The sequence below is a fragment of the Elephas maximus genome, chromosome 9, assembly GCF_024166365.1.
Source record: "Elephas maximus indicus isolate mEleMax1 chromosome 9, mEleMax1 primary haplotype, whole genome shotgun sequence".
NCBI classification, from domain to species: Eukaryota; Metazoa; Chordata; class Mammalia; order Proboscidea; family Elephantidae; genus Elephas; species Elephas maximus.
This window is the reverse complement of record NC_064827.1, coordinates 61,289,151-61,301,398: the sequence shown is the minus strand read 5'-3', so window position 1 is coordinate 61,301,398 and position 12,248 is coordinate 61,289,151. Positions and strand designations below refer to the sequence as shown.

Sequence of the window (12,248 nt, the reverse complement as noted above, 5' to 3'; positions counted from 1 at the left end):
TTAATTTCCTTGTACTTTTCTAATTTGATATAATCTCAAATTTTGTTTTCTCTCCCTCTCTTTTCCTGAAAAAAAAAAAAAATTGATCATGCTGTATTATTTTCTTAATTTGGTATTAGATTCTATTCACAAATATTTTCTTAAGTGTTTTTGCACCGACATTCATAAGTGATTTTGGTGTATAACTCCCCCTCTCTCTTTCTTCCTTTTTTTTTTTTAATCCAATTTAACCAATGGCTGTCAAGTCGATCCAACTCATAGCAACCCTATAGGATAGAGTAGAACTGCCCCATAGAGTTTCCAAGGAGCGCCTGGCGGATTCGAACTGCTGACCCTTTGGTTAGGAGCTGTAGCACTTAAGCACTACACCACCAGGGTTTTCATCAAATTTAAGATCAGTATATTCCTTGCTCATAAGAAGAATTAGAAAGATTTCCTTCATTATTTATGCTCTGGGGTAATTCATGTAGCATAGGGATTATCTGGTCTTGGAAGGTGTGGTAGAATGTCATTGTAAAACATTCTGGGCACGGGCCTTTTTTGCAGGGTAGTTCCTTTATAAATTTCTCAGTTTTTTGTATGGCAATTGATCTGTTTAAGCTTTCTTTGTCTTTTTTTGGTAAACTGTATTTTCCTCGAAATTACCCATCATTTCATCTAAGTTTTCAAATTTATTTGCATAGTGATCTGCAAATTACTGTTTTAACTTTCTAATTTTTTTTTTGTTTCAATGATTATTTCTCCCTTTATTTGTGCTTTCTCCTTTTTTATCTAGATTAAGTTATTAATATTTTTAAAAAGCCAAGATTTTGGTATGTTAATTAGATCTAGCTTTTTTTTTTTTTTTCTCCTAACATCAGGGATTTTCAAACTATGGCCTGTGGACCAAATCTGGCCTGTCACCTATTTTATAAATAAAGTTTTATTGAAACAAAGCCAAGCCATTTATTTACATATTCTCTATGGCTGCTTTTGAACTATGAAGACAGAGTTGAGAAATTTGTTAGAGCCTTCTGGTCCAGAAAGCCTAAAATGTTTACTCTCTGGCCCTTTACGGAAAAAATTTGCTGACCTTGCTCTATATCGTTAATTTCTGCTTTCGTTTTATTATAGACTTCCTTTTGATACAAAGGCAGTTGCATTATATCTTTGTTGTGAATTGTGGCTTTTAATGTTAAAAGTAGCCTTCTTTGTCACATTTAATGCTTTTGCACTTGAATTCTACTTTGTCTTATATCAGGATTGTAGCCCCTACTTTCATATGGTTTCTAATTGCATTGCCCAGCACGTTGTCTTTAGTTTTTTTGAATCACTTTATTTTAGGTGTTCTTCTTATATATAGCATATAGTGGATCTTGCATTGTGAGACAAATTAAAAATCTTTTTTTTTTCTTTTAATAGGTGAGTTAAGCCCATTTGCAGTTATTGATAGGACTGATATGTTTGGACTCGACTCTCCTTTTCTCTTATAACTACTCAGTGCTATATCTTCTGTATTTCTTTTTCCATGTGATGTGCTTTCTTTGCTATTTTACAGTTTCTTTTGTTTTTAGGAAAGGTTACATATTTTTTTCTCTAGTGGTTACGTTTTTAAATGCCCCCATCTCCTGTTTTCTCATTTAACCTTCCACCATCTGGTTTGTCAGTTTTTATTGGTATCCTTTAACTCCTTTTTATTGCCTATATACATTCGATGAATTTATTCTATTTCCCTTTTTCTCTGTCCCTTCTCCTCCCAATTTTTTATTTGCATTACTTCCACTTTATCAGAACATGTACAATTTATGTATTATTCTCTCACCCCGCCCTGCTTTTATTTTAGTCTTACATATGCAATTTAATATATTGAATGTTTACCATCAGTCCTTTTCCCCATCTTCTTGTAGATTCCTCAAGAATACAGTGTAACTTGAGTTCTTTCATGTTTAAAACTATTTTTCTATAGCTTGAAAGACAGCTTGGCTAGATATATAAAAATCTTGTTTCACACTTTCTTTCCTTGAATTTCTTTAAAATTCAGTTCTTTTGTTGCCTTGCTTTCTGTGTAGCTTTTGAGATGTCTGATGCAGCCTAATTCTCTTGTCTTTGGAAGTTTTTTGTTTGTTTGTTTTGCATAGAGACTATCATAATTTTTGCTTTATCTTTAAAGTCTAGAAGTTCTACTTGGGTAAGTCTTGGGATTGATTGTTCTGGATCAGCTTTCTCAGGTACTTGGTGGACCCTTTCAGTATTTAGATTTAGTTCTTTTTTATGTTTGGAAGTTATTTTGGATTATAATTTTAAATTTTAATAGTGCTTTAATGTTTTTTTTTTCCCCTCAGAGACTTTAATTATACATTGATGGGATCTTTGCCTATATTCCATTTTAACCACTTTATCTTTGACCCTTTTTATCATTTTTTTTAATCTCACTTTTATTCTTCTGGTTGTTTTTCTATGCTCCTTATTCAATTTGTATTCTAATCTGTTTTTATATGGACACCATGAAATTTAGTCTTCATTTCTGATATGATTTTGTCTTTGTCTTTCATTTCTTTCCTGAATTCAGTCACTCTCATTTCATTGCTTCCATGTTTTTTTTTTTTTAATCCATTTATTTTCTTAGTTTTTGGATTTCTGACTCAAGGTGTTTTCTTCATATCCTCAAATGCTTGTTTGAGGATATTTAATTCAGTTTATTGTGTTACTTACAGTTTTTTCTAGTTTGTGGGTTTTTTTTTTTTTTTTTTAATGTGGAGGTTTTCCCAAGCTGAAATGTTCTGATAACAGTAGTCCCTCAGTATCCACGGGCAATTGGTTTCAGGACCCCCAGGATACCAAAATCCACAGATGCTCAATTCCCTTGTATAAAATGACATAGTATTTGCATATAACCTATGCACATCCTCCTGTATACTTTAAATCATCTCTGGATTACTTATAATACCTAATACAGTGTAAATGCCACATAAATAGTTGTTATACTGTATTGTTTAGGAATAATGACAAGAAAAAAAAGTCTGTACATGTTCCCTATGGATACAGCCATTGTAGGCCGAACTACATAGCACACATCAGACATGAGACAAGCAAGCTCAAACAATGAGTGCTGGAGGGAAACTGAGGGGCTTTGAAATGGTGGGAGGCTACAGCAGAGTATGCCTACATATCACTTTTTTTTTCCCCCAAGTATTTTCAATCTAACTGGTTGGTTGAATCCGTGGATGTGGAACCTGCGGATATGAAGGGCCAACTGTATTTTTCTTTCTTTCTTTTTTAATGAAGGTTGCTTCTGTCTATTAATTCCATGGGTAGAATTGGTGGTTTAAGAGGGTTAACAAGATTTCTAGTTCGAGTGCCCTCTTCTGTCATCAAGTAAAATGCAGTTTCTTTAAAGGATGGCTTTTCTTGGTGAGGTGGGGTCGGGGTGAGGATGAATTGCATATTATCCAATTTCGGGGTTCTGTTTTACCTTGTCAGATCTTAAATGTCCCCTTGCTTTATTTCTCTTTGCTCTCAGTCTCCAAAGGACACCCACTCCTTCCTTTTCACCCTTGTTCCCCCAGAAGCGATGCATTTTTCATGCTACTCCCACAAGTCTCAGGGACTTTTTATCCTTTCCTCGTAGTCGGATCTCTGATAACCAGGTCTCCTTTTCAGTATTTTTCATACCTGAGGGGAAATTTGTCTTTCTGGGAGTGATTCTAGCTCACTCTTGAGGACTTTGTTTCCCTCGTCTCTCTTTCATACAGCTTTTCTCCTCACTCTCTACAAAGGCTTGTGGGAGAAGGAGAGAGAGAGAGATTGAACTATTTATTTTTCTATTTAAAGGTCATTTACAGTTTGTTGAGTTCTCTGTCTTCTAGTCATGACGACAGCTTGAGTTTTATTTTTTTTGTTGTTAATCTGGAGAATATTCTGGAGAATATGTGGAAAGATTTGGATTTAATTGGATTTAACTTGAACTGATTGGAACTCCAATCTAATATACCCTTAAGTGCTAATTTCTCACCTCCATACCTTTCTCCTATTTGATATTCCCTCTTATTTCTTTAGTTTATATATTCTCTTCTAGCTAAAAGTAAGCTTTCTTCTTTCTAAATTCTCATACTATATTTGAGGAAGAAGTATAGATAGTGGTTTGGCACAGTTACTCTGGAGTCAAACTATCTAAATTCAAATTCTAGATCTGCCCCTTACTACCTCTGGGCCTTTGGGCAAGTGTCCCAGTTGCCTTAACTGTAAAAATGGGTACAACAATACCTACATCATGGGATTGTGATGAAGACTAAATGGGCTAATGCATGTGGCTATGCAACACAATTCCTGACATATAGTAAGTATCTATCAAATCTTAACTATGACTTGAGTTTGTCTTATGACATATACACATATACTCCCTTTATTTTTTTCTAATACTTATATAGTATGTAACTCCTCTCCTAGATTAAAAGCATATTAAGGGCAGAATCATGTCTTATTTAGAGTACCTGTATTCTCCTGGGTTAATACAGTATCAGTTGTTTAGCTTTCCCCTTATTATTGATTGTTTACATTTAAATAATTGTGAATGCTGTGCCTGTCAGTCTTACACACTGGGAGAACTAAGATGAGCAAGACATATTCTCTCCCCTCAAGGAACTCTCAGTTCAGTGGGCCAATAGATGAGGCTCAATAACAATTCAATGTATAAAATATAATTAAAGTATATGTAGAGCAACTATGGGAGCATAGAGAAAGCAATGATTGATTTTGACCAGAGTAGCTTAAAAAACCCAACCCATTGCCATTGAGTTGATTCCGACTCATAGCAACCCTATAGGACAAAGTAGAACTGCCCCATAGAGTTTCCAAGGAGCACCTGGTAGATTCAAACTGCCGGCCTTTTGGTAAGCAGCCATAGCTCTTAACCACTACACTATCAGGGTTTAGCTTAGCCCATATTAATGAAGCAGAAATAAAGTTTCAGAGACATTGCTGAGCTAAGAGCCACGTTTTCTCTTCTTTTAGGCATTCTTACAGGTCTGGTTTTTTATCTTTAGGATTCTAGATTAGATGAGCTCTGAGGGTGGTGAAAGGAGAGAGGGAGAACCAGAGCAGGAACAAGGGGGTGTATGCTCCATAGCAAAGGATCAGAGAGCAGGGTGGAAAGGGATTTGAGATGAGCTTCCTCTGTAGGGGATCCTGATCTCTCCAGTGAACTCACCGTGGGTTCAACCTGCCTGTGGTTCAAATTGCAAGCCCTTTGAATGGAAGGAAGGGGACCTTCCTGGGGTGAGAATGCCTCTCCTTGACCAAGATGAAATTGAATTTAACCAGTGAGATATTTCCTGTGAAGCAGAGACAGCTGCAGGCCCATTATTACTACTATGTTATCTGTGCATACATGTGTCTATATAAAAAGTTTTTAAACCAAAAAATGGGGTTATTATATACATACCATTCCTCATCTTGCCTTTTTTTTTTTTGGCTTTACAATATTCTGTGAACCTACTTCCATAACAGTTCATATAATACTATCTTATTCTCTTGAGGGAAGGATAGCATTCCACTGTAGAAAGGTACACTAATCTATTAATTTACCCACTGTGGATATGGACTTAGGGTTTCCCTCCCAAGTTTTTGTTATTACAGTCAATGTTAATGTGAATATAATTGGGTACATTATATGTTTTATTGATTCTCAGGTGTGCATTTTTTCACATTTTAGTATCTATGAAATCTTAAAATTATTATGCTGTCAGCCAGGTGGCCTCCATGAATGTAACTCCATGAGTGTCACTGCCCATGTACACTTGACTTCGTTATAGCTGCTCATAGCGTCATCAGTTCTACTTAGTTGTGGACATTGGTGGCACTGTAGAAGTTCTGAGTTTAATGGCCTATTAAAACTCTTTCAGAGCTTACACTATGATTTGACATTAAAATAAAACCTTATTGTGTATGTAGAAAACCATGGAAACAGGGCAGCAAGGTATAAGATCAAGAAAGAGGCAGCATCAGAACGGTGTCAGTGGCTTGCAAGAAAATCCTGGAGAAAACAGTAGAATATAGTGTTAGTAAATGCTGCCTCACCAAAACTCTGGAGAGCATATAAGATAATATCATGTAGGAAAACACAGACACTGATAAGTCTTAATTGAAAAATGATTTGAAAATATTAGATATTGAACATGAAGAAATTTTAGGAATGTCTCAACCAACTAGTTTTTCTTATATTTTTATCTTATGACATGTGATAAAAAATTTATGTCTATATTGGTCTGAAAAAGTTCTTTCAACCATTACAAAATAATACTAAGAGATAAGACATTAATTTTGACAGTTTATTTGGCAGGATTTTTTTTTCTTAACAATGTGTAAAATAATGGTGCGTCTTACAAGAATAGTATCTTAGATTCAATGAAATGTGTTAATGTCTTTGCATACTTGGACACGGTATTTCTGTAGAATTGAATCTTGGAGTGGAATTGCCAAGATAAAGATACTTGTAAATTTCTTCACATAAAAAAAAAAAATTTCTTCACATAGATTATACCAATTTACACACACACACCAACAATATATGAGGGCCTATTTCCCAATACCTTCACCAACACTGGATATTATTACTTTTTAATGTTTGAAAACCTAGTAAGTGAAAAGCATATTTTATTTTGTTTTAATTTGTACCTCTTTGATTATTAATGAGGTTGATTTCTTCTCATACCTATTACAGTTCTCCTGTGAATCACTTTTTCTATTTATTACTTATTTTTGTTGGTGGTATTGTAAGTGTTCTTTAGATATTATGGCCATAACTTTTTTCCTAATAATTTACAATTTTTCTACACAGAAAGAAAAGTCTTTCAAACTTGGCTCTCATATCTTTTGTCATAAAGAAAATTTAAGGTTTTATTTAGTCAAATATTTGAAAATATTTTCTAGTTTTTTTTTTTTTAATTTTCTCCCTACCTAAGATGATAGAACTATTCTATGCTTTTTTCCTAGTATATTTCAAAATTTAAATATTTTATACAGCTGGAACCATTTTTGCCTGTTAAGATGGGAATCTAATATTTTATGCATATGGATAATTATTTCCCAACTCAATTTATTCTCCTCTGATTTGAAATGCCACTCTTATCATATACTAAATACCCATATATAGATAGATCTCTTTCTGGATTTGACTCTATTCCATTGACCTTTTTGTTTATTCCTTTGTTAGTAACAGACTGATTGTATTCTACAGTTCTCAACAGGGATGATATCATTCACAGGGGGAAAAATTGCCCTGAAGGAGTAAAAACTGGTTCTTGAGAGGTTAAAAACAAACAAAAAAATACCCTTTTTATGTGTAAAGCACAGATATACATACAATACATAAAGAGATATACAGCATATTCGTGGTACTAAAATTTTATGAGGGAGGAGTGATTAGAAAAAAATGTCTAAAAAGGCTCATTTGCAGGGTAGTGACAATGAAAAAAGGCTAAGTAACACTGCTCTAGCTTTATAATAGGCACTGATACCTGGTTATGTCCCCTTTCAATATTTTTCTTTCACTGTTTTCTTGCTGTGTTTGTTACTCTTCTTGAAGAGTTGTAGCAAAACTTTGTGTCCATTGAGTGTGCCATGCTGGTTCCTGCTTCTGGGACTTTGACCTTGAGGTTTCCTCTGTCTGACTACTCTTCCTCCAGATCTTGGTGGTTTGCCTACTACCACTCTTCAGGTCTCTGTCCCCATATCACCTCCATGGAGACATCCCCTCTGACCATCTTCCTTAAAGTGTCACCGCCTGCTCACTTTCTGTCTTCGTACAATGCTTTTCTTCATAGTCTTTCCCATCATACAAAATCGTATTTTTAAATTTATTTGCTCACTTTTTTAATTTCTTCTTGCCTCATTAGAATATACACCATGAGGGCAGAGACTTTGTCTCCTTTACCACTTTATTCTTAGCCCCTAGAGCATGCCTAGCACATGTTAAGAACATTTTTCCAATTGTTCATTGAATGAATGAACCTATCACCTTCCAAAAAGATCTGTTAGAATTGCCATTGAATATACATTGAATTATTATAGATTAATTTGAGGGATAATTGACTTTTTCACTTTTGAATTTTTCCATTCAGGAATGTGGCATTTCTGTCTTTGGCTTCATTTTTGTCTTTTATTTGTCTTTGGTTATGTCCTTTAGAAACTTTTTTCTTATCTTCATATAAATCTTGGACCCATCTAGTTAGGTTTATTTCTAGCTATTTGAACTTTGTGGTTTCTTCTCTTGTGAATAGGGATTGTTTTATTTTTCTGTTGTATTTTGTAACTTGTATTAGTTTCCTATTGCTGATGTAAGGAATTACTGCAAACTTAGGGCTTAAAATAACGTGAATTTGTTATCTCATGTTCTGTGTGTCAGAAGTTTGAAATCAGTTTCACCAGGCTAAAATCAAGGTGTCCACAGGCCTGCATTCCTTCTGGAGGTTCGAAGGTAGAATCCCTTTCCTTGCCTTTTCCAGCTTCTGGAGGCCACCTACATTCCTTGGCTCATGGCACCTTCCTCCATCTTCAAAGTCCATCAGCTTAACCTCTGCTTCTGTCCTTATATCCTTTCTCTCTAACCCTGATTTTTTTGTCTCCCTCTTTTTTATAAGGACCCTTGTGATCACATTGGGCCCCTCTGGATAATTCAGGATAATCTCCACACCTGAAGATCCTTAATTTAAAGTCCTTCTGCCATGTAAAGTAGCATATTCATAGGTTCTGGGGACTAGGTCATGGACCTCACTGGGGGGCCATTATTCAGCCTACCACACTTCTTGTAGATATATAGAAAACTATGTTTTTGTATGTTGTTCTTGAATTTGTTGAACTTTATCAAACTTCTATTATTTCTATCTGCTTTTCTAATGGTTCAAGCAGTTTCATGTTTCTTTTTCAGTTGATTCTCTCAGATTTACTGGCAGTTACATTGTGTTCCCTTTCTTCCTGATATTTACAGCTCGTTTTTTTCTTGTCTAGAATCTCTTAACTAATATTAGATAATAGCTATGAGACCATGCATCCTTTTATTGGTCTTACTAAAAATCACTACATTGTTTTACCATTAAGTATGGCAGTTTCTCATAAACACTCAAATTAATATGTTTCTATCAGATTAAGGCCTAGCTTAATAAGATTTTAAATCAGGAATGTATGTTATGTGTATCTACTATTATGATTATGAAAGTAACCATGTGGGTTTTTTTTTCTAAATTTTATTTATTTTGTTGTTGAGAATATACAGAGCAAAACATATACCAATTCATCAGTTTTTACATGTACAATTTAGTGATATTAATTACATTCTTAAAGTTGTACAACCATTCTCATCCTCCTTTTCTGAATTGTTCCTCCCTTATTAACATAAATTCACTGCCCCCCCCAAGATTCCTATCTAATCTTTCGAGTTGCAGTTATCAATTTGATACCATATAAATAGCTCATAAAAAAACATAATGCTCAAGGCAGGCCTTTCTTTTTTTACTAATTAAGCTAAACTACTACTGCTTGGTTTTAAGATGACTTTAGGGGATATTTTTAGTTTAAGGTTTAAAGATTATTTTAGGCGAATAATTTCAGGGGTTCTTCCATGGTCCATGGCTCCAGAAAGTGTAGAATCCATGATAATTTTAAATTCTGTTCTGCATTGTCCCCCTTTTGATCAGGATTCTTCTGTGGAATCTTTGATGAAAATGTTCAGTAATGGTAGCCAGGCACCTCCAGTTCTTCTTGTCTTATGGTAAGGGAGGTAGAACAGAATCAGTTAGCCACACATTCCGTATCCTCCTTCTATCCCTAACTCCCCTTCTTCCTCTGTTGTTCCAGGTTAATAGAGACCGGTTGCCGTGCCTTGAATAGCAGCTTGCAAGCTCTTAAGACCCCAGGCACTATGCGATGAACTAGGAGGTAGAACAGAATCACTAAACACATTACTAGTCCAATTAACTGAGATGTTCCATGAAACCATGACCCTAAACCTCCAACCAAGAAAACAAATCCCACGAAGTACAGTCAGAATAACCAAAAAAAAACCCCAAACCCATTGCCGTTGAGTTGATTCCGACTCATAGCGACCCTATAGTACAGGGTAGAACTGCCCTAAAAGGTTTCCAAGGAGTGCCTGGTGGATTTGAACTGCTGACTTTTTGTTCAGCAGCCCAGGCTCTTAACCACTATGTCAGAATACTCCTTGGAAACCAGGATGGCCAGACTTTGTCTCATGTCCTTTGGACATGTTATCAGGAGGGACCAGTACCTGGAGAAGGATGTGATGCTTGATAAGGTAGAGGGTCAGTGAAAAAGAGGAAAATCTTCAACAAGAAGGATTGACACAGTGGCTGCAACAACGGATTTAAACATAGCAATGACTGTGAGGATGGCACATGACCAGGCAGCATTTTGTTCTGTTGCACACAGGGTCACTATGAGTGGGAAACAACTCGATGCCACAACAGTAATTAGCGAAATAGGCATAGTGTGCTTAGTGATTGGTTGTGCCATCCTTGTACAGTTTGAGCATTGTGGTTTATCTAGTCATGTTGAATGAGTTTGGAAACTTTCCACCTTTCTGTATGATTTGGAACTGTTTAAGTAGTATTAGAGTTATTTGTTTTTGGAGGTTTCATAGATATGACATTTCTTGGACCTCAACTACTAATCTCTAAAACTATCTTCTCCACCCAGTAGTGGAGTTATGCTACCCCACCTAGCTTCATACCTTTACTTGTCACAGGAACCTGTCAGCCCAGGGGGCTATACAATAAAATCATGGTACTCTCTTTTTTTCAGGTGCTTTGGAAATTGTCTGTATTACTAATTCATTATCACAAGTTTCCTATGGAACTTCTTGACAAATCTGCTGTATTATTTGCAGTTTAGTGACAGGTCATTATTGAAAGAGGTAACCTCTGATATCAGAGTTTTAAATAAGTAGTCAGAGTTTTAAATAAGTAGTCACCATGAAACTGAGCAGAGGCCAAGAAATGCTTTTTTTGATACTAAGAGATGAGCAAGCCCAAACTCAAAGGAAGGACCCGCTGCCCCCTGCAGCTTTTTAATCATAAAAAAGCCTGGCAGCTGGAGATAGCCTTTTTCAGCTCCTGAGGGAGCAATTCTCTGCTGAAATGTTCTCAGCTCAGAGCTTCAAACGGATGCTTTTTTATGTAAATGAGGGTGTCTAAGCAGTTGTTATTTTAGCATAGTGAATTAAGGGAGTTTGCAGTGAATAGATCTATTTTAAGACAAGTCCACTGATTGGATATCTTTTAATCTTATACCTTTCTTCGGTACTGAGTTTACCTAAATATACAAGTGGTGTTTCTTGGACTGCTACCACTAATTTCTGAATTATTAAAATTCTGCTGAACTCATCCCATGCAAATGCATAGCCTTGGGAATTGGTTGAATTAAAAGGCAGTATTTTTTATTTTTGCCTGGGGTATCAATTAATTTCTCATTGTTTTCTTCCTTACAGTGAAACAGACCATCGTTAACATTTCAGTATTTAATGAAACCTGCTTGAAATGGAGAAATATCAAGACAGCTGACATAGAGGAGATGTATTTAGTAAGTTTCTGAAAGTTGACTTATTTATATAAATGTTGGTTTTGTGTGGGAGGTTTAAAAAATATCAACAAACCTAAAAACCGACTTATAAAACTGTACCTTATCAGTAGAAAATTTTCAGTGACAGTCACAATAAGAAACAAGAAAAGAGCCACTTCTACTGCATATTTGAAGACATAGACTATGAGGAGAGATGAGAAAGCCCTAAGAGCTTCCATGGCCTGGTACAGAGCCGATGTTCAGGCAGTATATGTGGAAGGAATTCTATGGCGTATGCATGTGTGTCTGTCTACACCAGTGTCTCTGAATGTGTTACCTAGAGAGTCAAGGAGACCTTCTAAAGCTAGAAATGGCTGTGAGTCACAAAAAGAAAGACCATGGGACATGCTGCTACTAGAAGAAATTAAGTAGGATGAAAAGATCATCTCTTGGCCTAGGTGCTAGGATGTTGCAGAAAAAAGTGTACCGGTGGACCCAGGATGGAACCCCAGAAGGGAGCAGCAGAGAAAAAAAAATGCTTTCTAGGTTTTACCAGACTTATTGTTGTCATTAGGTGCTGTCAGGTCAATTGACTCATAGCAACCCCATGTGACAGAGTAGAACTACCCCATAGGGTTTTCTTGGCTGCAATCTTTATGGGAGCAGATCACCAGTTCTTTCTCCCACAGAGCTGCTGGGTG

General features: G+C 35.8%; 1 protein-coding gene across 3 annotated transcripts in view; it reads left to right on the top strand.

Annotated features, from left to right (window-relative positions):
• SUSD1 (sushi domain containing 1) overlaps positions 1-12,248 on the top strand; it is a 145,956-nt gene that overhangs the window by 89,268 nt on the left and 44,440 nt on the right. For all 3 annotated transcript variants that reach the window (XM_049895617.1, XM_049895616.1, XM_049895615.1), the window contains exon 11: positions 11,477-11,568. In XM_049895617.1, the coding sequence (XP_049751574.1) occupies positions 11,477-11,568 (92 nt within the window). The remainder of the gene's footprint in view (positions 1-11,476; positions 11,569-12,248) is intronic.